Source organism: Psittacula echo, assembly GCF_963264785.1.
Source record: "Psittacula echo genome assembly, chromosome: 6".
NCBI classification, from domain to species: domain Eukaryota; kingdom Metazoa; phylum Chordata; class Aves; order Psittaciformes; family Psittacidae; genus Psittacula; species Psittacula echo.
The window spans coordinates 47,283,396-47,309,530 of NC_137743.1; the positions used below are offsets into that span (position 1 = coordinate 47,283,396).

Below are 26,135 nucleotides of genomic sequence, written 5' to 3' on the forward strand. Positions count from 1 at the left end.
TGCTATTCCAAACCAGTACTTACCAAAAAAGCTCACTCTGCGAAGTACCGGAGCAGCTAAAACTGCACAAACACCTTTTGTACCACAATACATGTCTTGTTCATGACTGAAATTTATTTTAATAGCACTCATTTTTCTTACCTGCTGACTACTTTGTTGATTAACATCCTCTCTGAAATGCAGTTTTCTTTCCAGGTCCTTCACAAGTGCAGCTTTATTTTCCCGAATAGAATCATCTGTTGCTAATGGCAGAGGCTTCAGATTTTTCTTTATTAATCCCTGGGTTGGGCTATTAAAAGAAAATTCTGATACTAACATGCAGCAACCAGTATATATATTTTTTGTCACCTGAGTGAAATGAAATGTTACACTTCAGTTGTCTGGAGGAGCATGTTATTTATTTATGTAGAAGCCAAACCACAATGTGTAATTTATTTTTTTTTATACTATTTTAAAGGTGCATCCCATTCCCTTGCCAGTAGGAATTAAGGACACACATGCGAAAGAGAATAAGCATTGTAGTACTATAATAAGCATCTAAGTTCCATTTGTATTTATACTGGAATAATGATGTCACAATTAATGCTAAAGGAATTTGTATAGGTGTTACCTTAGGTGTACAATTTGTACATTTTACAGAGTCAGGCAATAATTGTAAAGTTAATACAATTTCTCATTGATCTTTATCACCTTCATTAATCATTTACTCTCCCCATGCACTTCTACTTCTTTCATTCCTCTCACCCTTTCATGGCCCCTAACATCAACAGTTCTTTTTATTTTATAGATGTAGTCTGTTTAATTTTAATAAGACTTGAAAATTGTTAAATTCTTAAATAAGACTGTCAGGAGAGTGAGAGTGCATTGCTGAAGCACGGCAGTAGCACACTACTAAAGAGTGTGCAGCATTCTAGTAGTTTACCAGGAGTTGGGATCTTAATAACAGGGCGTCTAGGTAAAGGGCATAACTGATGGTTGCTGTGCAAGATGTTCTTCCTTTTGTTGTTCTGCAGACATGGTGATCTCACTGCTCTTGTAGCCAGAATTATTGCAGTTGATAATGCCAAAGAAGGAAACTTGAACTTCAGTAGATATTCATGGATTAACACAAATACTGTTCAGTTTCCTACCTTATCTTTTCTGCCCTCACTTTGACTCTCTCCCATGCAGAGATCTAGATTTGAATCTCAGCATGATGAGCTCTAGTTATGTGGAAATTCATCTCTGGGCTGGGACCCAGGAAAGGTGAAATGAAGAAAACAATATTTAACTACTCTACATACTGTAAGGATGTATTTGATAATGCCTGTACAGCAGTTAGACAATGTAAAGCACTTTGCAAGGGTTAAATGTCATTAATGCAAAGAGAATAGGGCTTGTGCATTTGTGCACCAGCTCTGAAGGGGAGGTAGGAGAGTGGATGAGCAGTTGCAGTTGGCTTCTGCTTGCTCTTGCAATACTGTGAAAGCAGGCCCAGGGCTTGAGTTGGCTATAGTTAAAACCTTCACTGTGAACATTGTAACTTTATTACATATGCCTGCCCATGATGCCAGAGAGGTGAAGGTCTCCAGGCGTGTGCCACAGGGTGATGGTGATTAGGTGGCTGTGCTGGGCAGCTAGGAAGTCTGTGAATATGAGTGCAATAGTGGTTTGAAGGCAGGATTTCTTGGCACAAGGAGTGGTGAATGTTATGTACACAGGAACACATTTTCTAATTAGAGATCGGTTGATGCACTATCAGCAGGATAGTTAGGAGATTGTGACTTACTGATGGCTGTCACTACCTGGAAGTATACCATTGGTATACCATTGGTAACTTTGTGCAGAATTTGGAAGTTCTATGGATAAAAAGTTGTATCAATCTACTCATGCTAGCCATGATAACACACGGTTTACATGGTCCGCAAAAGGGGTGATAATTTCAATTGTACTAGTAAAGAAGGAACTCTTAAAGCCACAACCTTTCCAGAACATCATCATCCTTATTTGCTTATTTAGTGGTAGCCATTTTGTCACAGAAATCATACTATCAATTAAAATATTTGTGTGAAAATAACTCTCCTGAGATTTTCTGGTGGACTTTAAACATAGAAAATACTGCAACCAGACAAATACCTTTACATAGGTTATTTCTTAGATTTACCTGGACTAAAAAATAGCTTAGATTATGAGGTACCTTTTACAACTTCACTTGTTGCTTACAGTAGATAAGAATGTTTTTATGGCTCATACAGGCAAATAGTCTTAGAGTGACCTACCCTGCAAACTTATGAAATCTCTTCTCTCCCACTCGTACAGTCTTATGAATCTCTGAGCCCCCAAATTCTGGTATATATCTGTTTATAAACTCACATTTCTCTATGTTGAATTTATCTTACCCTTGATGTATCTTATTATAGAAGCTACTGCCCCTTTCTTAATGTAAAGTTTAGATTAAAGGACCAGAATATATGACTAACTTGCTTTTTGATTTTATGAATTACTTGCATTTCAGTAGACTCCCCACTGAACCCTTGAACAGAAATATGTCTTAGTTTCCATTATGCATATGTCTTGTCCCTGCTTCCTTGCATGTGGTTTATGCTACTTACGTGGTTGGTGTAGTTCTGGGTAGTCCCATAGCATTGGTTGACGGCACAGTAGGAAGTGAAGGAAGAACAGCACTAAGGAAAGCTACTGGATTCTGAATCCGGCCAGTTGGGGAGATAGGAGCAGGAGTCACACTTTGTGGCTGAAATTGTTTTACACTTGATGTAGAAAGGGTTAATGGAGACACCATGGATTCTTTAGGGCTTGGTAGAGACTGTTCGGTTTTGCTTGTAAACCCTCCTGAAGACATTGATTGGGCAGGTGGAGGATTTCCTGTGAAATTTTCTTTGTTATTTGTCCTTTGAATTCCTTGAGGGATGTTGCTGAATGTTGTAACTAAGAAGCTAGAAGAGGAGCTGATAGATGGTGTGGTTTGTGATGGTGGGAGTTGCTTCGGTCGGGTACAGCTGTGTGCTTGAGAAGCAGAAGCATTGCTTTGCTTGTATGTAGTCGAGGTTGACTGTTGATGAAGTGAAGTAGCAGAATTCAGTAAAGCTGGGTTAAATGACAACTCTCTTGCAGATGTCTGATGGACCTGCTGTTGTTCAAGCAAGACCTGGTTGTGGAGCTGTTTTAACTGGGTCTGATCACTGCATAGAAAACAAAGATGAACAAAATTGGTCATGAGCCCTGAATGTGCTGGCTAGCTACAGTTCCATACGTGAATTGTGACACAGTAAGAGGTATGGGAAACTGCTACATGACGTATTCTCTAACATTATGAGGAAAGCATAATATTAGTTTGCTACTGAAACAAACTTTTCCTTCTTCTTCCATTCTTTGCCAGAGGCACAAAATTATTTTCTATGAAAATGATTTGACTGAAGACATTTCTTAAATTTTAACACATGAATCATAAAATCATTGAATGGTTTGGGTTGGAAGGGACCTTAAAATCATGTAGGTCCAACCCCTTGCCGTGGGCAGGGACACCTCACACTAGACCAGGTTGCTCAAAGCCCCATCCAGCCTGGCTTTGAACACTTCCAGGGGTGGGGCATCCACAGCTTCTCCGGGCAATCTGTACCAGTTTCTCACCAACCCCATAGTGAAGAATTTCTTCTTAATATCTGATCTAAATCTACCCTCTTTCAGTTTAATGCCATTCCCCCTTGATCTATCACTAAAAGCCTTCGTAAAAAATATTAAGGGAACAGCGTTGTCATACACTGTTCTGTATCACTTTAGTACCTCTCTGCTTGTGTAACTAAGAGAAGGATTTGGTTTATTGAATTTTAAATGAGCATTTGTAAGGCAGATTGCAGTTACTTAGCTCTTATTAAAGGGGGTTCTGAAACCAGCATTTGGCTAATGAAGCTTTGTAGTAATCCACCGAAAGAGATATTACCAATGTAGTTTAAGGTGGTATTGGCATTTGGTTACAGGCAGGAGTGCAATTCAGAGTACTTGCATTTCATGCAGTTGTTATTTCCTAGATACTATTTACTGTATAGATCTTCAGGGCTTTTTTTACTTTGCAACTGAGGAAAATTATTTTGCCTTGTCAAGGGGTTAATTTAGTTATTAAGTATGTGGAAATAGAGCATATGAAAAGCAGGCTAACTTTTCCCCTTTGAAAACCAAAACCAACACAGAAAATATGGAGAATTATAATGTAATAAATTGTTGAATATGAAATAACTATTGTTAAATAGTGAAAAAATGTAAAAGTAGAGACCAACCACAACTGGTACTGGTTAACCCAATACATGAAGTCAAGAGAAATTCTTTTAAAGAATTATTGTTTCTAGAATGTACTAAACAAAAATCACATTGAAGCTAAAGATGACAATGTAAAGCTTTCCAAAAGTACCATTTTAGAGACTTAGAAGTTGTGCAATCCTGATTTTGTGTACTTCATATATACATGTGCATAATAATGCACTCCTTTGTTATGTTTGGGTGGGCGGGGGGGGAGAAATTCTGTTTTATGCAAGCACTGGACAATTTAAATGCTGCTTCTGTTACCCTCTTAAACACACCATAGCTCTGAAAGTGTATAGAGCTGTGAACATGGGCTTAGCAAATTAAAAAATTACTGCCCCAAGTTATTCTTGTGGTCATGAGGTCTTGGGATCTACAGTTGCTAGCTAGCAGCTACCCGATGCTATGTGTAAGACTGAATCTGTCTGGTCTTGGCAAAATTGCATACCCAGAATTGAGTGAGATATATTTGAAAAAACTGCTTTTACTTTGCCCAAATAAAATCCATGTTGTCGATCTTTTGTTTGCAGCAGAAAACTTTATGGAATTAAATAAAATTTCAAAGGGAAAACATTTCTCTTTCAAAATCGGGGAACAGTTTTCACGAGAGTGATAGACAGGAAAAAATTATCTAGCTGTGTTTTCTATGCTCTATGTTTTTAAGGCCAGCACCATGTGATAGTGACTGTCTTTTTGTTCTGCATTTGATTTTTTTTCTCTACTGCAATAGTGTGGTGTTCTATGAATACCAAATAATATCAGTGATGCACCTGAGACTTAGAAGCCCTTTTACTTACAGCTTTGGTTTAGCCAGTACTGGGGGGGGTTCCTTAGACGGTGATGTTGGCTCTGGTATTTTCATTGGCTGTCCATTTATCTTCTCTTGGAAATAGTTGGGTCTGGTTTGGTTTGTAATGCCAGGTCCATCCTCTGATGATGATTCACTTCCTTTATCATCTTCAGGCAGCTTGAAGTGCACCCGGAGACCTATCTTGGAACTCGATCTGGGTTCATTGTGGTTCACAAGAACACCTTCAAGTTTAGGTTTGGGGGTTTGATTTGCTACACGATGGGAAGGAGTACATGGGGGAGGTTGATGTTCAGCAGCAATTAAGTTGATTGAGCTCATTGTGTGAAGGGTAGCAGCATTACTACTGTCTTCAGATGCTGAAATAGTAAATATCAAACTTCTGGTGATATGTAAAACCCATAAATTATAATGAAATGAAATCACAAAAGTTACAGTTAAAAAAAACTCACTCTGATGTCCTTCCAGCTGTGGGACTGAGTTGTTTCACCTCATTTGTTTAGCAACAAGTTCCCTTAACAAAGGAATATTGTAAAGGTGGGGGAAAAAGAGACACCATTCTAGTTTGGAAGATCCAGCAGTGGCCTTCAGCCATGTGTCCTGTGAATTCCACTAGCATCTTTGAAATGCAAACTTTCTTTTCAGAGAATTCTCTTACTTTTAGTCATGAAAAACACTGTCAGAACTTGAGCTGAATTGGAGTTAACAGCACACTATTCTTTTTTATATACTGTACTTTGCTCACTTAACTGCATAGTGCCTTGGCAGCTTAAATCATGTAGGCAGTATGAAAGAATCTGTCTTGAGGTTTCCTCCTTTGGGCTCTGCACCAAAGGGTTATTGAAACAGCTATCTAGACAATCCACAGAGATTCCAGAAATGGCTATTGCCCAAATCTTGAGGTCAGCAAGAGCTGTGTTTTTGGAAGGGCTGTGTGAGATTCATTCCCTAATGTCCTTTGTACCTTCACATTTCTAATTGCAGAATGGCACTTTAAAAAGGCATAGCAATCTCTATGTACAATAAGCAGCCTGGACTGCACAGGGTAGCAGCCTGCTCTGCTTGTATTTATTAGCAAGCAAAAGACTAAACCAAACTCTTACCTTTGACAGTTAGATGAGCTATACTAGATACTGTGCCATATTTATTGCTTGCAGTACAGGTAAAACTGCCAGAGTCTTCTGAAAATACTTCAGCGATAACAAGAGTACAAATTTCCTCTGCAAAGCATCAGAACAGTATTATTACTTGAAGTGAACATGCATTGAACAAACACATAAAGCCTTGACTACCCTTGGGGACATTTCCTTAAGTTTTCCACCTTGCTTAGTTTGATTTTAGTTTTATCAGTATTATCAGTTTTGGCAGCCTTTGTGTGCAGCAGCTGTTATCAGCATTGTCTGTAGCAACTGGTATGCTCTATGCTGCAGCATGCCCAACAAAGTGAAGAACAGGTGTCAGCAGTGTTTGGGAAACATTAGAAAATGTTTTCCTAACCACATGAAACACAGACTTTCTCTCTGAAGAACTTGAAATTTAATTTGGAGAAATACAGTGTATTCTATATTCACAACTCATTCAAATATATGTATTTTCACCTCTGCAAATGGAAAGATTATTTATAATTAACTGGGAACAATTCAAGTGGAGTCACTCTGTAAGGTGAAGAAATGCAAAACATACGTATAGGCTGGCACTTTCCAAAAGTACCAGTGCAGATTTGCAGATAGAGGCGACTGTGCTAATTGTGCTTCTAGAAAGCTGCATTTTCATTTCTTTGTGAAGAAGATTAATGGGCACCAAAAATGTGCGATCAAAATTGTACTAGAAGAAATTAAATTCCATCTTGAAAAGTCAGTCTGGGGCTATGACATTCCTGTCTGACCAGGATCTGACACGTTTCGGCAGCAATACCAGCTAGTATCTACTATAGTACTATATATCTACTATATATCTATATATCTACTATATCTAGTAGATACAGTATCTAGATATCTAGTATCTAGATATCTACTATACATATGGTGATGGGATTTTAAATCTTTTGTTTGATTGGGTAGCTGGGATGGAGAGGAAAAGTAGCATTGGAAGTGTATTGAAATGTGGGCTGATAGCATTTCTTCTGCTAATCAGTTTTGCTACCATTTTGCAAGAAACTTTCCTAAAACCCGACAGGATTATATCTCATGAGTATTTCTGTGGAAGACCATAACTACACTTAAGCTCGCTTATTTCATGTCATCACTGAGGAAAACCTAGTAGCAACAAAGAGACTATTTGCTAACAACTATAGGAGAATAATAGTTTATTATAGCACTAGGATTTTAGAACTAGTTTAAGGTATTATAGTATCTAGTTTACGTACTTGCATTTGCCAACCACTGCATGCATGGAAATGCAGATTCCTTCTCAATCAGCAACAGGTGATGAGGCAGTGACAACTGCACCTAACTGATTACCCTCTAAAAACTGCTTCACATTACTCAGCAGCGATGCCACTGGACAGTAAAGGAACAGCATTGGTGGGTTCTGGTAGAAGCTCTGTTTATTCTTTCCTAGGTCTCGGAAACAGACATTGCAGAGAGAGGAAGTTGCATTCAAGACATTTCTGGGGGCAAAAATCTTTTAACAGGGCAAGGAGAAGAGTCACAGAACTTTATATTCCACAGGAATTCATTAATATAATTCCACAGAAAAAAATCATTTAGTAATTTTCTGTCTTAAGAGGGGCAGCTTTACATTTTTAATAGTGAAAATTATAATGGAGAGAGTGATTGTCTCATGGAGAAGTAGTAAAAGTCTGTAAGGCTTCTTTGCTCAAAGTATGCAGAGTAGCCTATATGCTGCTCTGATCCATGAAATTAGCAAGTCCAGCCACTTTTATAGGATTTGCTGATAGCAGGGGTGGAGCACCTGGTGTGATACTCTCATATTACGCTAGTAGAGAGCAAAGGGAATGGCTGACATGGCTAAATGTCTTATGCAATGTTCCCTAACTGGTAAACTAGATAAAAATAGCTCAGTCCTACATCATCTGGTGTACTTACGAGCCTCAGATATACAGGGGACCCTCGTCCATTAATTTTGTTAATCTTCAGCTCGTAAGGTGGCAACATTTAGGTTCTAAGTTAGAACTGGGTCAAAGCAGAATGGAAACATTATTTTCTTAAAAAATGATAGAATTAATTCAAATTATATGTTTATGGAACAGTCTAGAATGACATGCATCTTACAAGTAGCTATAGAATGTGGGAGAAGGAAGAAATTATGTTAATTAAATAGTGGAGTTTAATTAGTATTTTGTGAATATACATTTGTATAATCAAAAAAGTATGAGCTTTTTTGATGATCCTCACCTGGTTCAGCCATAGATCTTGGTTCTAAAGAGAAGAAGAGCAGAATTAGTAGATTGAGTTACTATTGCCTTTTGCCAATAATTTTTCTTAAACACTAAATACAAAGCTTGATCTTCTCAATAAGATGGAATACTCCTTTTGATGCAATTTTCTAAGGGGTGGTGGAGACAGCCAGGCCTTATACTCAAATGTATGTCAAATCCAGTGAACAATATGAACACTTATGAACATTTTTGAGAATTTATGAATAGGAAATAAATTCTGCAGGAAGCTTTTTTTTTTTGCAATCTTAGTACTACTGAATTGTGTCTTGAAGACAATTTCTGAAACTATTACACACATGAAAACAAGTTATGATAAAATATGTTTTCCTATAGGTTAAATTTTGTGTGGTATGTAAGGAATTTTTATTGAGTTTTAGCAATTTTAGCATGCCAGTGACTTGTGAGAAAACTGCAGATTTTTTGACTGCACTTAAAAATTAAAGTAGAAGTATATGTTTACAACCTAACATCTATTGTGCACATACATATGTAAGCATGCTAATATGTACATCAGGTTACTTTTGTGGATAAATAAGCAATCCACTGCCTGTAAGTTCTATTGCAATAGCACTTAACTATAAGATGAGGGATTTATGGGCAATGGAGCTCTACATAAATGGTGCAAACCCAAAAACAAACACTGAAAGTAAGTCTGGATTAGAAAAGGACATTGAAGTGGCAAAGGGATCAAAGCACAAGGAAAAACAACTCAGTAGTTTGGGGAATCTCAGACAAATGAGTCTGTGAGTATGTTGTTTAATTCATCCACAGTTTTGGCTTCTGGAACCCAGATATATTGCCATAAGTATGGCTTATATGGTTCTTACCATCGCAGTGAGAAATTCAAAGTGTTGCTATTAGCAGTTTCGTTGCTTGCCTGTATTTCATTAGACACAGTATTTCCACACAACAAACGTACTTTTCTGTAATATCCTAAAATCTGGAGAATCTTCTATCAGTGTTCCTTCTCTATACCATTCAACCTTTGGGGAAGGAGCTCCTTTCACCCGACATTCAAAGACCACAAGCTGTCCCTCAGAAGCTGAAATATCCTGTAACATCTAATAGAGAAAATGAATAGACAGTCAGTAAATGTCTTTTTGGTCTGGAAGTAATACTGATTTCAGTAAGATTTCGTAAAGCCACTTAATCCTTGAATGACTTAAGAAATGCATAATTCCGTTTTTTTTATCTTTGTTAGAAATTTTTGATTACCTCTCAATACAATTAATTTGTCTCTGGTTTTCAAATATGTCGTAGAACAAATTACCTTCGTAAATACAGGAGCAGCAATTATAGGTCTTCCATCCAGTCCTTGCAAATAGTTAGTGGGGCTTTGAGCCTGCAGATTGCAAAACATCATATGATGATATTTAGGTGTATAGTGGTTATTTTCCCATATATAGAAGAAACGTGCTTTTGGAATGATGCAAGAGATTTTGGTGGGTGAAGTCTAAAGCAAAATATTTAATGAAATGAGAAAACGTTGCTCTATTGTAGGCAACTGCTAGTGATCTTCCTTAATGGGATACTGCCTGAGTAACAATGCTCTTATTGCCTTACTGAGTTAGTCATGGCAAGGAAAACTTCACTGCAACGTAATATCTTTCCTCAATACTTCACTAAGGCAGATCTATGTAGGTTGCTTGGTGGTAGCCTCCTTTTAAAACCTTTTACTTAGAAAATATCTGTGGATGTTAATAAGGAAAAGTTAAGTCATGTGTGTGACTAATCCTTTGCCAAAACCAAATAATTTCAGAGGTGGAATATGGCCCTATTGAGCCTACTCAGTGAAATCAGAATGAAATTATTCTCCTCCTGGAAAACATCCTTATATGACTTGATTAATAGAGTTTTCCATTTTAGTGAAATAGAATATGCCCCAGAACAGCAGAATTAGTGCTTGAGTATCTCAGGAAACAGCCAAATTCTATAGATGGTGTCTTATAGGCCAACAGAATTAAAAATGGTGATTTTTGAGATAACCACTACTCTGGACTTAGGCAGCCTCTGTCAAAATGACATAATGTCACTAGGGCTTAGTTCTGTTCTCTTTGTAGTCAAAAATACATGTGCGTTGCTTCACCTAGTCAGTATCTGTTTACTGGTTACCACCTAATTCTAGTTTGTAAACATTGAAAAGGCAGTGTAAAGTCCCTCAGTTTCATTTTTAAGGAGATACGGGTCTTCCTTCCATTAGGAAAAAATGCACAGTAATGAATATTCTGATAGTTTGAAGCAAAAAGGACTCTAAACGCATGCTAACGTTAATTAGAAACTCTTTGATATGGATATTAAAATGTTATGTGTAAATAGCATATCTACATATAAAGTAAACATAGTAGGGAAATCTTTCTGCTTAAAATAAGTTTCATTGAAAGAAAACTATTTCAGGTGAGTTCTTGAGAGAGAAAAAAAGTTATTTGAAGCTTTTAGGAAAGTTACAGGAAAAAGTTATAGGCTGCCACTATTGAAAGTGAATGAGTCAATCTGCAATGAGGCCAGTGCGCTGAGTTACACATCCAAGTGCCCTTCACGGCATGCAGTCTCTGACCTGCTGGAGTGCACACAGATTCCCACCACTGGCTGAGCTAGCAGCAGCTGCTCCTTCTGCTCATTGCCGCAGAGACGCCTGTAACCTGGGGGTGAAAGATTCCCTTCCCTCTGCCAGGTGCTAAAGGTTAGCTAGTAGGCAGAACATCTCTTCTTGTGTATGCAACTACTGTATGGTGGTAAGGTTCAAAGCTAAAGTTCATCAGCAAAGCAAAAACTAGAACATTTGTGGATTCTGAGTCACAAACTGGAGAAGAAACACCTTTTTAAGAGCTGCTTTTGGTCCTTGAAATTCACCATATTGTCTCCCTTACCTGATTAACTGGTGTTGACACAGACTGGATAGGTACAGACACAGCCTGAGCCACAGCAGATGGTGCCTTGGAGGTCTCTAGATGCTTTGTTGCAGTTCTAGCAGCAGAAGATACTTCATTCAGGAAGGTGTCAGCTGGCTTTGGTTTGCTGTGGAATAATAACCGAAAACAAATTCTCTAATTGAAAGCTAGAGCTGCGTGTGTCCACCTTATTTATGTCTCTCCCAGTTACCTGTTGACCCCATGTTGACTTCCAGGATTGAATTACGATTGATCTAAACTGATATGTACTCCTAGGTAAACTGTATTTTATAAGAATCAGTCTGTATATCTTGCCACTCTAATCTCTCATACTTAGTTCAGTTACACCAAGTGTAATAAATGGCCTGGATTAACTCATTTATGGCTTGAAAGCTACTGTTACCAGCTCTGAGCAGCATGAGAGCAGTGCTAGTTTCTCAGAGGACAATGCTAATTTCTCTTTCTCCCTGAACTTGTATGAAGATTTGGGCCTATAAGGTAATGAAAATACCATGGTCTACTAGGATACAGATTCAATAATTTACTGCTGAAAAATAAAAAAAGAAAGGTATGCTTTCTGACCTACATATCATACAACTTTGGAAGCGTACAGGTGGTCACATCTTCACTTTTTCTAGGTTATTTTTCTATGGAAGTAAAAGAGTTGACCCTATTTTTTTTTTTTTTTTTTTACTGCTAAATGAAATAATGCAGACAATGAAGAGATGGTCTTTTTATTCAGTTTGAGCACTGACTGCTCTGGAATGTACCACAGGTCCCCGCAGGAAAGCCATCCTTGAAACCAGAGGAAGCCTTACTCAGGGTGAACATACAGTTATGGTGATCACTGATTTTCTCTTTTAAAATTATGGAATTTTTTTCACCTGTTCTCATATTAATTCCCTTTAATTACAGGTGTTCAGATTCATGTGACAACAGCTGGAAGCTAAGCAAATATAAAGGCACTCTGATTTATACCCAAAACTGCTATTTGCACCCTTTGAATTCACAGAAAGACTTTGATTCTGAAAGATTGGATCAGGTTCTAAATGCACGGGGAATGGATTTCATTTAGGAAAAACATAATTATTTCGTTTTAGATTACATCTGACACCTTTTCTTTATTTTTATAATTAAATAGTATTTTATGCCATCATTTCAGTTTGCATTAGTTCATATGTGTTAATTTCCTTATCTTAAATCTAAATAATGCATGTAGAGCCATCTTCTGCCAAAAACTTCATGATATACCATACTTTCATGTAAGAAATCTTACTTTTAAATTAGATACCTAAATCAGCATTTAAGGTGGGTCTGAATTTTAAGATGCCATCAAATGGCATCTGGTTTAGTACATTAATTTTAGTAGTTTAATCTTTCAGGTAACATATGTCTCCTTATGTTTATATTTGATATAAAAGTTTCAATTCTTAAGCTAAAGTTGAAGACACAAGCAAATGTGTAGTTGTTCCATGCTATTTTAAAGCAAACAAGCAAACACACAAACAAAATGCAACCCAAACAATCCAAGCAAATCTCAAACAAAAGCCTAATGTGTTGGAAGCTGCAAAATATTAATGGAAACCGAAATGTCTATGCTTGTGAAGTTTTTAAACTGTAAGAGATATGGAAGATGTAATTGATTTTCAACTTACTGATCCATTTCGTCTTTGATTATTTCACCTTCAGAGTCAGAAGAAGAGACTCCTGTGAAAAAGAAAAAAACCCGAACACTTAGCAGAGGAGTTTTGGGAGTTTATCTATGAATGATACAAACCTTTATTCATATTTCCTTTGGCACATTCTAAGGGTGTATATTATAAAGCTAAGCCAAAACGGAAGATCACATTGCAATGGAAATGAACCAACATTGCATACTGTGCAAGATGCAGAACTGCTATTGACATAAGGCAAATTTGGGATAAAGTGTGAATGAAATGAGGAATACAGCATCCAAGAGTGAATGCATACCTTGGTCTCCCCAGACTTTCTTTAAAATGACACCAGTAGGTTTTAGTCTGTAATTTTTGTTGTGAATCACATAAGACCTTTTTCTATCTACTGGCTAAAAAAATAGAAAGGGGGGAGGGGAATATAGCTATTGCAATGAAACTAGTGCCTTGTAGCACAGTTTGGAGAAGATACTAGCTCAGTTTACTAACAGCTGTCTTACTGAGACATTTTACACTTCTGATTCAGCTCTCACTGCATTTGGAATTTGCATTTTCTCTGCCGTTCCTGCCAGTGAGCATCTCCATCAGTCATGGCTTCCATCCAACATCCTCTGAGTTAGGTAAAAGCAGGCCTTGGCCCCAGTCTCGAGCAGTAGTAAATCCCTGCCAAGCACAGACATTTATAGCATCTATTGTGCAAGTAAAATATCAAATTGCTGGCATATTTATTTTGGTTACAAGGTCCCAATAATAAGTTAGGATGAAGCTATCCTATATTCAATTTGGAATAATGACTGTGGGGGAAAGATATTAGAAAGAATTAGATACAAATTTAAATTTTTATCTTTCTGTAGGGTATGACAGACAAAAAAATATAAGTTGGCATCAGAATCTGAATATTTCTAGACTTTAATCTTGTGGTGAGATATAGAAAGTCTCTGGGGAACAACACAATAAAATTACATGTAAAGGGCAGTCACTCATCTGAAGGTTATTTTACAGAGAAATAATAAAGACGTTAATAACGATGAAGCATTGACTCTCTGCTGTGTATTTTTTTGTGACGAATCTATTTACACAGTTAGCATACAAAGTACATAATTATATCTTAATCCTGTATGATCAATTTAAACAACAATTTCTGCAACAATTCTATCATTACCTTCTATGTAAATCTCTGCTGAGGTAGAGTCTGTTCCATAGATGTTTGAAGCAAAGCACGAGTAACGTCCTGTATCCTCCTCAAAAGCTTCAACAATAACCAATGAGTGTTGATCACCTGTCTGGATAATTTGAATGTCTGGTGAGTTTTCAAGCTCCTTCCCTTCACAGTACCACCTGCAAGGCAAAATACACTGTTTATCAACGCAATTAACCTGACAAATAGAATGACATTGTTCAAAGTCTTTCTGATGATCAAATGGGTGGTTGTTAGCCTGAAGATTCTGACAGAGTATTGCAGGTAAGTGTAGAATCAATAGTCATAGGAATAATTTTTTTTTTTTTCATAATATTCAACTACAGTAAATAATAGAGCTCCTTTCTTTGCAGTATTTAAACATGCGAACAAACTAATTTATATAAACGATTCTAGCACATGTTTTTCTTGATACACAGATTTCAGTAGTAGAGTAGAAGAGCTCTGAATTTGGAATGCTGTCGATTTTGCTCTGAATTTATCTTGCTGTACATTCAGATATGTGTTGTGGCTTAAACTGTAGAAAAATAAAAACCACACCTAAGTAAGCAAATTCCCCTCAAACTTGTGATTCCAAAGTTCATGTTCATTCAGAATGTGACTGAAATTTACTATAATATTGTTCTTTGTTTTATTGTATATTTAAGACAATCTACTTTTTATAAAAGATGGCATAAGTGTATCACAAGGAAAGATAAGTGATTTATTGCAATATAGAGGCATTTCCTTACAAGGACATGGGCAGTGAGACAGCTGGACCTTGAATTCTTTTCTGCATCATACTGCTGTGTTTCTCTGTTAAACCCAGTTACACATTCAAGAATATACTCGGCCCTTTAGAGACTTCATGCTTTCATCTGAGGCATTTCTATGTGCCTCAGTGTTCAGAAGGGTTATTTCAGTAGAAAATACAGGAATCCAACCAAAAGTAAAAGCAGCACCTAAAAAGCACCAAATGACAGTAACCGTGACTCAATCTGAGAGCTAGTAGGAGAGGAGAGCAGGCCTGATTGCTATTGCTTGTTAATATGAAGACAGAACAGAAAGAGAAAAAGCAGGTGGGTTTGAAGAACCAGATTCAAATGTAATAAGACAATCTACTTTTATAGAGAAGCTGTAGTACTATGTATAGGGATCCAGAGTTAAATGTTTAAGATAATACTCAGAAATATCTGTATGATTTTTTGATAATTAGCTGAATTTGAAGACCCAAACTAAGGTGCATTTGTGTTTTCACTAAAAACTTTCTCATAAACATAGATATAAAACTGCACAAAAATATTTGTATTTTCTGTTTATTGCTGCTTTCTTAACTACATATGGTTGATTAATGCATCTTGTGCTTTGTGGGTGAGAACTGTCACACTGACATTTTTTATTTAATTGACCTTTTAAAACAAATAATTGTTTCATCCATCTTTATATAAGTACCTGCCAGTTTCTGAGTGCATACAAATGCTATCAATGCAATGGCAAATGTATTTACTATTATATATCACACAAAATAAGATCAGTTGTAAAAAGGATAAAAATATATTTCTGAGTAATAAATTATAATAATTCATATTTTGTGGCTCATAATACAAGGTGCTTCAATACATTTTCATCTCAGATAATTTAGAAAAACATTAATAAATAAATTTGTTTAACCATTCAGTTGAATTCACCTCTCGGAAGCACAACTTTTTATAAAAATTTGTGCTACAAATTGAACATGAAGAAAAGCCCAAATTAACATCTTAGGGAGGAAAAAAAATAAATCTGTAAGACAGTCCATACCAATGGAAGACCAGAATTTGATAGAAATGCAATGTAGAATTGAAAAAAAAGCCACAAAGAGACTGTGAGATATGAAGGAGTACAAATCTAGAATTTAAATGCTGATTACATAGCTAAGAAGTAAACCATGTACTATTTGTGCACCATTAGTCCTAGCCATCCAACATGGCTTTCTTAAAGTAGACAGGGTATTCCCCAGTCTACTTTGAGTTGCACACTAGTGTAATCTGTAGCTGTACAGCCAACTGACTTGAATAAGCAGCTTGGAAAGTGTACAGATCTGCCTGTTACTGAGGGAGACTCCTGCACTATGGAATGAATCATGCTGCTTAACACAATTTCCGCTTTTAGAAAGGCAAACCTTTGTAGCTAGAAAGCTAGAACTTGGTTCGTGTCTACATCTGCTTGCTTATCCTTTTTTACAAGCCTCCTTTGTAACAAGAATTGAAAATGTGTCTAAGAAAATGACTTTTATAAATTTAACATTTCTGATTGCAACAGACAGTCATTTAGTAAATATCATCATGTTAAAAGAGGATGCCAGTAGGGTGTAAAATGTCCCAGATCTCTTCCCTGACATTTCACAGCCAAGTACAGTTTACTAAAATACATCCACAACCTTCTTGCAGGGTTTTACCACCGAGAAACTGGCACTGCTTTATGCGGAGAACTTCAACCAAAGTTGCTAATTTCTCTTCTGTTTGAGCCTTAGGGCTCTGATAGACCAGCTTTTTCAGATATGGCAGCAGTGCTTTAGAATGCTAAAATCCTGATGCTGACTTCTTTGCTGAAGGTTTCTCACTCTGAAGCGAGGACGTTCAAACGTGTTCCCAGGCTCAGCTGCCCCAGTCTTAGTTTAATGAAAATGGGTTTGCACCAGGATACTGGATATGTGAATTTCAGGTAACTGAATTATACAAATTCTCCTATATATCACCCTTGGTAAATGTTAATAACCATAAAAGAAGGGACTGGACAGTCAGGAAGCTACAGGTGCATTTAAATTGCCACGGGTGCTTGCATGAACTCAATGTGAGCCTCAACATTAAGAATATATTCCTCTATCCCTTTGAAGTTTGGCATTTGCTAGGTTTTCTACCACTCTGAATGGCAAAATGAGATGGTCCAAGGTACTTTCTGTTAATGGACAATCTGCCTAGGGCAACACTTTACTTCAGGATAGCTTTCAGCAGCCACTCATGCTGCTTCTCAAACCTCAATAGAACTTGTTTAAGGTGCTTCACAATACAATTGTAAACAGTGTTTTGGATATTAACCAAACGCATACAACATGCAATATCATTGGAAATTTAAGAGATAGCTGTCATCATACAAAAGGGAGTAATAACATCAGCATATACCCTAGGATGCTAGGTGAGCTAGCACATGTACAAAGACAAATAAGAACTTCCTGGGTGTTCAGACTACAAGTCCACCTAACCCAGCATGCTGACTTGACAGTGGCCAAAAGCAGACACTCATGAAAGAGTATAAAAATATATGTATGTATATTAATAGACTTATCCTAGAGTATGTAACCATTCTCCTTATCTATTTTATCTTTCTATCTTGTATCTTTATCTTTTATCTACCATCCTCTATCTTTTTTAGAAGCTGTGAAGCAGCACTTAAAAATAATTTTTAAAAGGTGAAATCAGTGGTCTTAAAATTATTATTTGCAAACTACTTCTTTTTTAAAGGATTTCGCTATCACAGTACCGTTGCCATTATTTTCTAGTAGATTGTATGAATCTTCATTAACATTTAGCTTGCAAATCCTGCTTTTTATTTGTGTCTATTTTGAAATAATCGTTTTACACTTCTATTTAGAATGCATTTCCTTTAAAAATAATGATCCTTCCAGCTTCTGATTGAGCTATAGTGTTCATATTCCATCATAGTCCAGTCAGGAACCTTTCAGATCCTCTAATACAAACCTTTTCAGACAGAAGGAAGAGCAACAACTATTTTAGACTTTGCCCACAATGACTTGCCCAAACCTGGTATTTCCTCCCACTAATAGTTAGATACAGTGGAGCTTTTTTGACTGGCTCCACAGAAGTGCATATCACATTTGCTTTTCTGTACAGTGATGTCCTTATAAACATGTAGATACAGATACCATAGCTAGTAGTGGGGTCCCTGGACACCGGAACAGAAACATCTAGTGGCTGGGATAAAGGAACAACTCTACCACAAGTATGTAGAGGAAATGTTTAGCAGTCCCAATGAAGAAATATGGATATGTGCATTACAGAGCTGACTGAAAATGTCCTTTGAAATTGATTAGTGCCAGTTTTAAATTTCAGACCAGGAAATTACATAAGATTCCTGTTATCCCAAAGGGGAATTTTTATTTATTTTTTTATTATATGTTGTATTATATGTATTATATGGTTTATTCTTATGTTGCTTTCAAGATCTGCAATTGGTGATAATCGAAAATGGTCACATTTTCAGGAGAGAAGTTGTATGACTACAAGCATAAATTTGGTATGTGAATGTACAAGTTGCTTTTAGGTGTCTAATACATATAGGCAACTGTGTACTTTGGGAGATGAGTCAAGGGACTTACTCATGTCTTTTTATATACTTACCTCATGCCTCCTTCTTCTAATGTAGCCTTGGTTTAGCATGTTAGCTTTAGCAGATACGAAAAACTATTCAAGAGAATACCCATGTTCTAGAATTTTATCTCATTTTCAGCAGCACCTTTTCAGAACATTAAATTAACTTATATAGTATGGTGATATTCTGGTTTTGTGTTCACTCAAATGTGGCTCCTCACTCAAGTGACGCATAAAGCAAAACACATTACACAGAATGCTGTATACAATCACTATTCAGATGTAATAACTCTTTGTGTTACTAGTGGTCAGCTTTTCCAATTAACCTTTGTGTGTCTGTGTGAAGATAAGCCTATATTGCGTGCCTATGTGAGGCACAATTCTAATTTCTTATGAGCAAATTTAAAAACCCCGTGTAAGCTATTTATCTCAATTATTTTAGTAGTATGTCAGTAGTATGTTCCTTTAGTAGTATATTCCTTTACTTGACTTAAACAGACAGTGGAGCAGGATTGAGTTAATTCTTTTCTTTGTGGTTATTTTTTCCTTTGACTAGTTAAAAATTCGCAACATAAGTGATTTAATAATTCAGGAATAAACTTCTGTTTCAAACATTTGTTTAGTTCTTCTATGCAGTGCATTCTTTAGTCACTATTTTCATAATAAAGTTATTTTGAGATTAAGCTTAGAAAAAGAACATTCTCCATGTATGTTATCTCTTTGAAATATTTATAAATGAAAAACAATTCTCTTTTGTGAAATTAAGTTTTATGTAAATCTTTGGCATGTCCATACCTACTCTTTGCTTGTTAACATTTTAGTTTATTCTTACCATCCAAACGTCGTACATGTTAGCAATGAAATGTCAGTTCCAAGGGGAGTTCTGACATTGAGATACATGGCATGACTGAAGTAGCAATGCTGTCTGTCACTGACATTTCATTCCTGCCATGAATTGTAATGATAGCTTCATCATACAAGGCAGGTTCACATTAAGCACAAGCAGTGTCATCCACTGTGCCAAATTAATCCTAGGTCTTAATCTATTGACTTGACTGGAGTTGCATGTAAGAGAAGTTTGGCTCTCTAGACTTTGAACACTAAAACAGATACATGTTTGCATTTGGCAGCCAGGAAGAAAAAAGTCTTAATCAATCTTACATGGCTTCAGAGTCTCTAAAAATCTGTGATTAGTTACAGCTCCAGTCTCCTTAAACAAAGCAGCACTAAAACGCATTTTATTAAGCTTTGTATGCCTATGTTAAAGAATGTTTTCATGGAAACCTTATGACATACAGCCTGTTTTTAGAACTTCAAATCCTCATGACACTTTCAGGATAGCTCTGTATGCCAAACCATGCAATGTGATTCATAAGTAAAATTAACCTAAGAGTGATGTGCCAAACAGTTTGGAAAAATGTAGGCACCTCTGAACTTGAGGGAAGAAGGAGTGCTGTCCTCACAGAGAGGAGTGAATGTCACACCTATCATTACTCATACAGAAACAAAGCTGTAGAAGGAAGCATGAGAAAGAGGTCATAAAAACCTTTAACAGTTTGGAAATATGAAGAAATACTTCTCTTAAATGCTTATTTCTAACCTGCAGTCTAGTCAAAGTAATAAATCAATAAACTTAGTAGTGCTTTTTAGTTGCAAGCTAAGGTTTGAGTTAGCTAGAGGCCCATATACTACAGTGTCAGTCTTTGTCACTTCTGACACTGCATTCAGCTGATGATACTGAAAAAGGGGTAACATTTAATTTAAGCTTCTTTCCAGATAGGTGGGCTTAACGAGCTTCCTCTAACATGTGAGTGTGTTAAATTAAGGCTGAGTTATCTTAAGAAGCAATTGGACAGGTCTGTCTGTATTCAGCCAAGCAGGATTTAGCTTTCCATATCCATATTCATATTTCAAATCAGTTTCTGTTTTCTTCTCTTGCTCCAACATCCAGTTTTCTGTCCCTCAGTGAGCCCTTGTATAGACCAGACAGTTACCTACCAAGCATCTAGATTATAATGCTGTATCATTGCCAGTGATAGTTTGACCCTGATCCATCACGAATGATATTTACACCATTTTTACATCATCAATTTTGTTTTGTACTGTCTTGCTTTCAAACATGGTATCTGTCCATCATATTCTCCAGTCCTTTCCATTCCCGTGATCAGCTTCTTTCTAAATCTCCTGTCTCTAATTTCTGTCTTATAATTCCCATTGCGTTTGTTTAACCATCAGATTGCTCCTAGTGTTGACTGAGAAACTATGTTACAGAGCTTGTTGAATCATGTTCTTATTTCTCAATACCCTGGGTTCCCACAGTACCGCTTCTACATGGTGAGTGTATGTATTATAAGCATTATAAGTAACTTGGGATTGATTCCTTTCTATGGTTAGGAAGTCCATTTTAAATCAAAGGACACAGGCAAGCATGCACCACCACACTTACGCCTTAAAGCTTTCTTTCATCAGTTGCCACTTTGCCAGTTAGTCCTGTCCTGAGACTACTGATTTTCGTACCTGTCTTGCTTATCTATCAGAATTCTTCTCTCCTTGACCAGCTCCACAGATACTGAACCTAACTCATCACAAACCTTGAAAAACTGTTACCCTCAAAGCAAGATATGCTAATTCTGAGCCCAGTTCTGCACAGTTCCACAACTATGGCCAACAAAATGCTTCCTTCATTTTTGAAACTTTGCACAGCACATCAAAGACACACACTATTCTTTGTGAAAACAAAAACAAAAATGAAACCCTGTGTTCTCATGTCTCCATAGTTAATGGCACACATATCCCAAAGTACATTACATTTTCTGGTTTCCTTGTGCTGTAGCACTGACTAAAAAGTCCTTGGCCACTGGAAGCACATGAATGTTTATCACTCAAGCAAGTGAATTATTTTACACCCTTTCTGAGTGTTACTCCTACACATTGATGGAGTTCAAAGAATCTTGGATGAACAGAACAGAAATTGTTAACAAACAAGTATGATCAGAAAAGTGTTCAAGCAGCTAACATTACCAGCTTTCTGCTTAATACAGTACGTACATACACACACAAGGAGTATGTATGTACTGCATAAATCACAACTTATCCCCTTGTGATTTATCTCTTACTTGTTAGTTTTAATTGTAAAACTGAAGACCGAGCCCAGTCTTTTTCTTGAGCTTGACTACTTGGGACTGATTTCCCCTATGGGACTTCTTTCTCCCTGTCCCTACTATCTGTGGCCTTGGAGCATGTAAGTTTTGGGCTTCTGTGTTAGTTCCTCTAGGACCCTGATCTGACTACAAGCATGAGTCAGTAAACCAGGGTTGCATTTCTGTTTGGAGCAGTACTGTGCCTGGCAGCAGTGTATTGTTGTTGGAAATGTTTGATGGACACTTATTCTATAAAAGTGTAATAGTTCCTGTACTGACTGGCATTCACATAAGTAGCTTATTTTATTATTTAAAATTAACAAAATCAAATATTGAAATAGAAATTTCAGTTGAAAACCTTCAGTTTTGTTGGGATAAAAGAAGACTCAAGTTACAAAGATATCTGTCATCCAATCCTGTGGAATGAAGCAGTCCCTGAACTGGGTGCATAGGCATCCTGGCCATCCCTGGTTACTCCATGGGATGAGTCATTGTTCCTAGGTTCTCTGATCTGCCTTTGAGAGGCCTCAGTGACTTTATAGTGTCAACTTCTAATTCAGATAGCTGTTAAATGCCTAAACTTTGATGGCATGAACACCTTCTCAGTTTTATGTGTGTGTCAATGGCATGGGCATGATGTGCTGTTGTAAGGGTGGTGTTGTGGCATTCTGGAGAAATATATAAAATTAACACTGTGCACTGTAGTGTATATCTATAAACAAGCAATTCAGTGTTCACCTTTTCTAAATACAAAGAAAGTCAGATTGAGTTTGTGTACAGGTCTATACACGTAAAAGAATATTATTTCAGTGGTTTCCTTTGTATTATAAACTATGAATGATGAGAAATCCTACTGCCATTTTTAATATAAAAAAGATTTATCAAGGCATGTGCCTGGAGAAATAAGTCTCAAAGACTTTATAAGCAAGAGAAGTCTTCAGAGAGTGTGGCTAATGTCTAAGGGATGATGATATTTCCTGTCTGGTTTCAGTCAAGGCCCTCCTCCCCCCAGTTTCTGGCTCTGTTTTCCGTTTTGATTAGATTCCTCTATGAATTTAAGGGCTGAACACAATACAACAATTATAATGGCAGAAGCTTCCCCAAGGGAATGCCTCAAAATTGTTAATCAAAGCAGTGAGTTTAGACATAATGCATAGTAGAAAGCATATTTTTCCCAAACAAGGTATTTCCGCTAGCTTTAGAACAGATTCCTCTTCTATAAACAAATCATTTAGCCTTCGGAAGTTTACATTTGTGTCATGGACAAGAGACCCTGCATGGCACTGTGGCTCAGGGTCTTGTTAGGGACTGAGAACACACACGTTACTACTGAAGGCACTAGTGGGGCAAAATGGTCTGGCAGTCACAGTTCAGGGATCCTGTGAACTGGGTAACTTCTTGTCTTCATGACAAGACTGCCAATAACAAGAGGATTCATTTGTAGGTCCTTGATCCTATGTACTTAATGGTGCATTGTAAAAGCTTCTTCCTTCTGAAAAATTAGCATCTGGTGTGCCAGAAATTCAAGGGAGTGGAACACAAAGATTCTTTACCCCAAAAATCTTTGGACCTTCCATCTTTGGATGTTAAGATTGCTTTCATTTGATGATTGTGCCTATTAGTACAGTAAGAAAGATGATAAAAGGTGTTGACTGCAGTAGAAGTGGTAGTAGTGCTGTATTCAGCATTGTCTAAGTATATAAAGAAGACAATAAGCTGACAATTTGAAAAAGCGGACCATCCATGAAGCTCCGAGTCCTTTAGTTAGATCCTGAAGATGCAAATAGTTCCTCCCAATGTTTAGAAGAGCAACATAGATTACTAAAATGCCTGCAAAAGGATCAGCAACCATCTAGACTAAGGGTGTCTATTTACGATACTTCAGATATTAGGATGCAAGTATGTATAGTATGTCTTTAAAAGATGAATAGAGCTTTCCTTCCTATTGGATTGGTACAGTCCCAGCAAAGGAAATCCAATTCCACCACTCTAAATCGGAGGTAAATTTGACTAATAAGCTCTATATGAACAACTTTAGATTTAGAAATGCTGATGAGATATAAGAATTTTCAAGATAAACTTATAAGGTACAATAATCTGTTTCTCACTCCACTTATGTCATTGATGAATGAAGTGTAGCTTTTTCACATTTCGTATCACCTCCGGTAATCTTTAAAAATGTTACTTATCTAACATTCAAAATCCTCATAGATATAGGTGAAAACTAAAGCATCAGAATTATCAGGCTAGTCACACAACATGAATCAGTTAATAATGGTGTCTTACTCTTGATAAAACAGAAGAATTTTTTCTAAGGTCACAACAGAATCATTGTCAGAATCTGAATTAGAACTGACCTGCTCCTGGTTAGTTATATAATATCTTCAATGAACTCCTTTCCTCTCTGATCATGCATGGATTTTTTTAGTTTATGGGATCCTGTGTTCACTCATCTCAAACACCTAATGCTGATGTCTGAAGGTATCATGGCCATTCATGGTTTTAGCCAGTTTACTCAATCAATCTTGATTTCCAGAAAGATAGCTAACATTTCTCACTAAGGAGTTAGCACTTTGCTTTACTTATGGAAGTACACTTTTTAAAAACAGTTCCTTAAAATTCAAAGAAAGTAATGTGTCCCCAAATATGTTGTCTTAAAATATAAGCAACCTTCTGTATGATTTAAAGAAAGCAATTTTTTTCTTAATGATTTTAAACAACCAAGATCAAGAGACTTCTGCTACAGAATACTGAAATGTATGCATCAAAATATCTGGAAAAAGTAAGGCATACACTTACTGTTACAGAAATACAAAATGACAAGTGTGGAATATGTTTACCTGACTTCAGGTGCTGGGATCCCTACCACAATGCAGTCCAATTGCACTTTGGTTCCTTCAGGAACTTCCCTGCTCTTCAATTTTTGAGTAAAGCGTGGTGGTTGTCCAATAGGCTCATCAGAATATACAGATGCAGATTCTGACTCTGTTTTTAGCTCTGTGTTTGTTAATTGATTGATGGATTCCAAGTTTGCTGCCTGATGATCATCTGTTTGTTCAAGTGTTTTCTCTGTTTTGTTTTCCAAGTCTTGAGGTACTGGAATGGAAAGCCTTTCTCTGTTTACTGATGTGTTAGATAGGCTAGAGCTACCTTTTTTACTCCTGTAGTTTTTGCATGTTCGGGGTCTTATTCTTTCAGAGTTGTGAGCTTTGAAAAGTGATGAGAGCTCCTGAATAAAATCTGCAGCCTTGTTTAGAAATTCCTTTTTTGATTCTGATTCAGAAGGGAGGTGGTGTTTCTTTAGATCTTGAGAGTTCCCTTTGGACCCCTTTGAATTTCTGATGTGGTCCTCACAAAAGTTTGAGTGCAAGCCATTGTCTGCTGTTTTCAAAGCTGGAGAATGGGCCATTTGTTTGTATTTTCCTATGTTTTTCAGCTGATCTGGGGGATGCTGTGAACGTGCCTGAATCTCATCTTGTTTAGTTTCCAGTGGATTCTGATCAATAGCTTGTCTTGCCAGGTTTACACTTTCATTTAGTTCTTCTTGGCTCAAAAAGGCAGAGAGATCTGGAAGGTCATCTTGGGCAGCTACCTCATCTAGATCACTGCAAGCGTTGCCATAGTGGAAGTTATGAGAAGCTGTTTCTGATCTGCTTCTTTCACTCTTCCCTTGATGCTTGGTTTCAGCTAAGTAACTTTCTCTCAGAAGTTGAGATATTGAAGTCGAGGATTCTAAACTGTCGTCTTGCATGCTGCCAACAAGAAGGACAAATAGCACCACACCTTATCAATAGCAAAGTTTTTGATTGCACACAATTATAGGTTTCTGAAAAGCAGAACACAGCATTTTCAAAGTGCATCTGTGTGCTGAGTATTAACTTGTAAGTATAGCCTTGTTTTAAAGGCCTCCTTCTGTATACTGACAGATACTATTGCCTTTAATCAGTAAAATGAATCTTTTATCGCTTTCTAGTGTTGGTAGAACACACAGCTAAAGCAACTGCCAGCGCAGTAGTTTATACTTTGTTTCAGCCAAAACTTCAACTACAGAGCTATTAACTAAGTTTCAATGTCAAATCTTTATCACTGCTGACGTGTTTCTTAGCTAAATGACTAAATGCTGGGTATCTCAAGGACTGAAAGTTGTGAGACAATAACAGTGCTTTTAAATTAAGTAAATTTAGCTTGAAAGACACTGAAGTAGTAAGTAAATGAACCCTCAAAATCACTTGGGGGATGAGAAGAGGAAGAAGAAGGGGAGAGAAGAACAAAAATATTCTATAATGACAATTTTTCATTTAAAATTCTTGAAGATGTTGCATCATAGGAAGCAATAATGGTGCTAATGTTCCATACCTTCTTAAATGAAACATGATTTCTAATAATCTA

The 26,135-nt window shown here is 36.9% G+C and overlaps 1 protein-coding gene across 1 annotated transcript in view; it reads right to left on the reverse strand.

The window, feature by feature from the left end:
- Window positions 1-25,497, reverse strand: part of MYPN (myopalladin) — a gene marked incomplete at both ends in the record, with an annotated part of 46,386 nt that extends 20,889 nt beyond the window's left edge. The window contains 11 exon segments of the mRNA XM_080620571.1: window positions 142-289; window positions 2,592-3,179; window positions 5,091-5,460; window positions 6,205-6,321; window positions 8,458-8,481; window positions 9,421-9,562; window positions 9,772-9,843; window positions 11,369-11,516; window positions 13,045-13,096; window positions 14,225-14,400; window positions 24,587-25,497. Of these exon segments, the coding sequence (XP_080476697.1) occupies window positions 142-289; window positions 2,592-3,179; window positions 5,091-5,460; window positions 6,205-6,321; window positions 8,458-8,481; window positions 9,421-9,562; window positions 9,772-9,843; window positions 11,369-11,516; window positions 13,045-13,096; window positions 14,225-14,400; window positions 24,587-25,497 (2,748 nt within the window).
- Window positions 25,498-26,135: the final 638 nt, after the last annotated feature.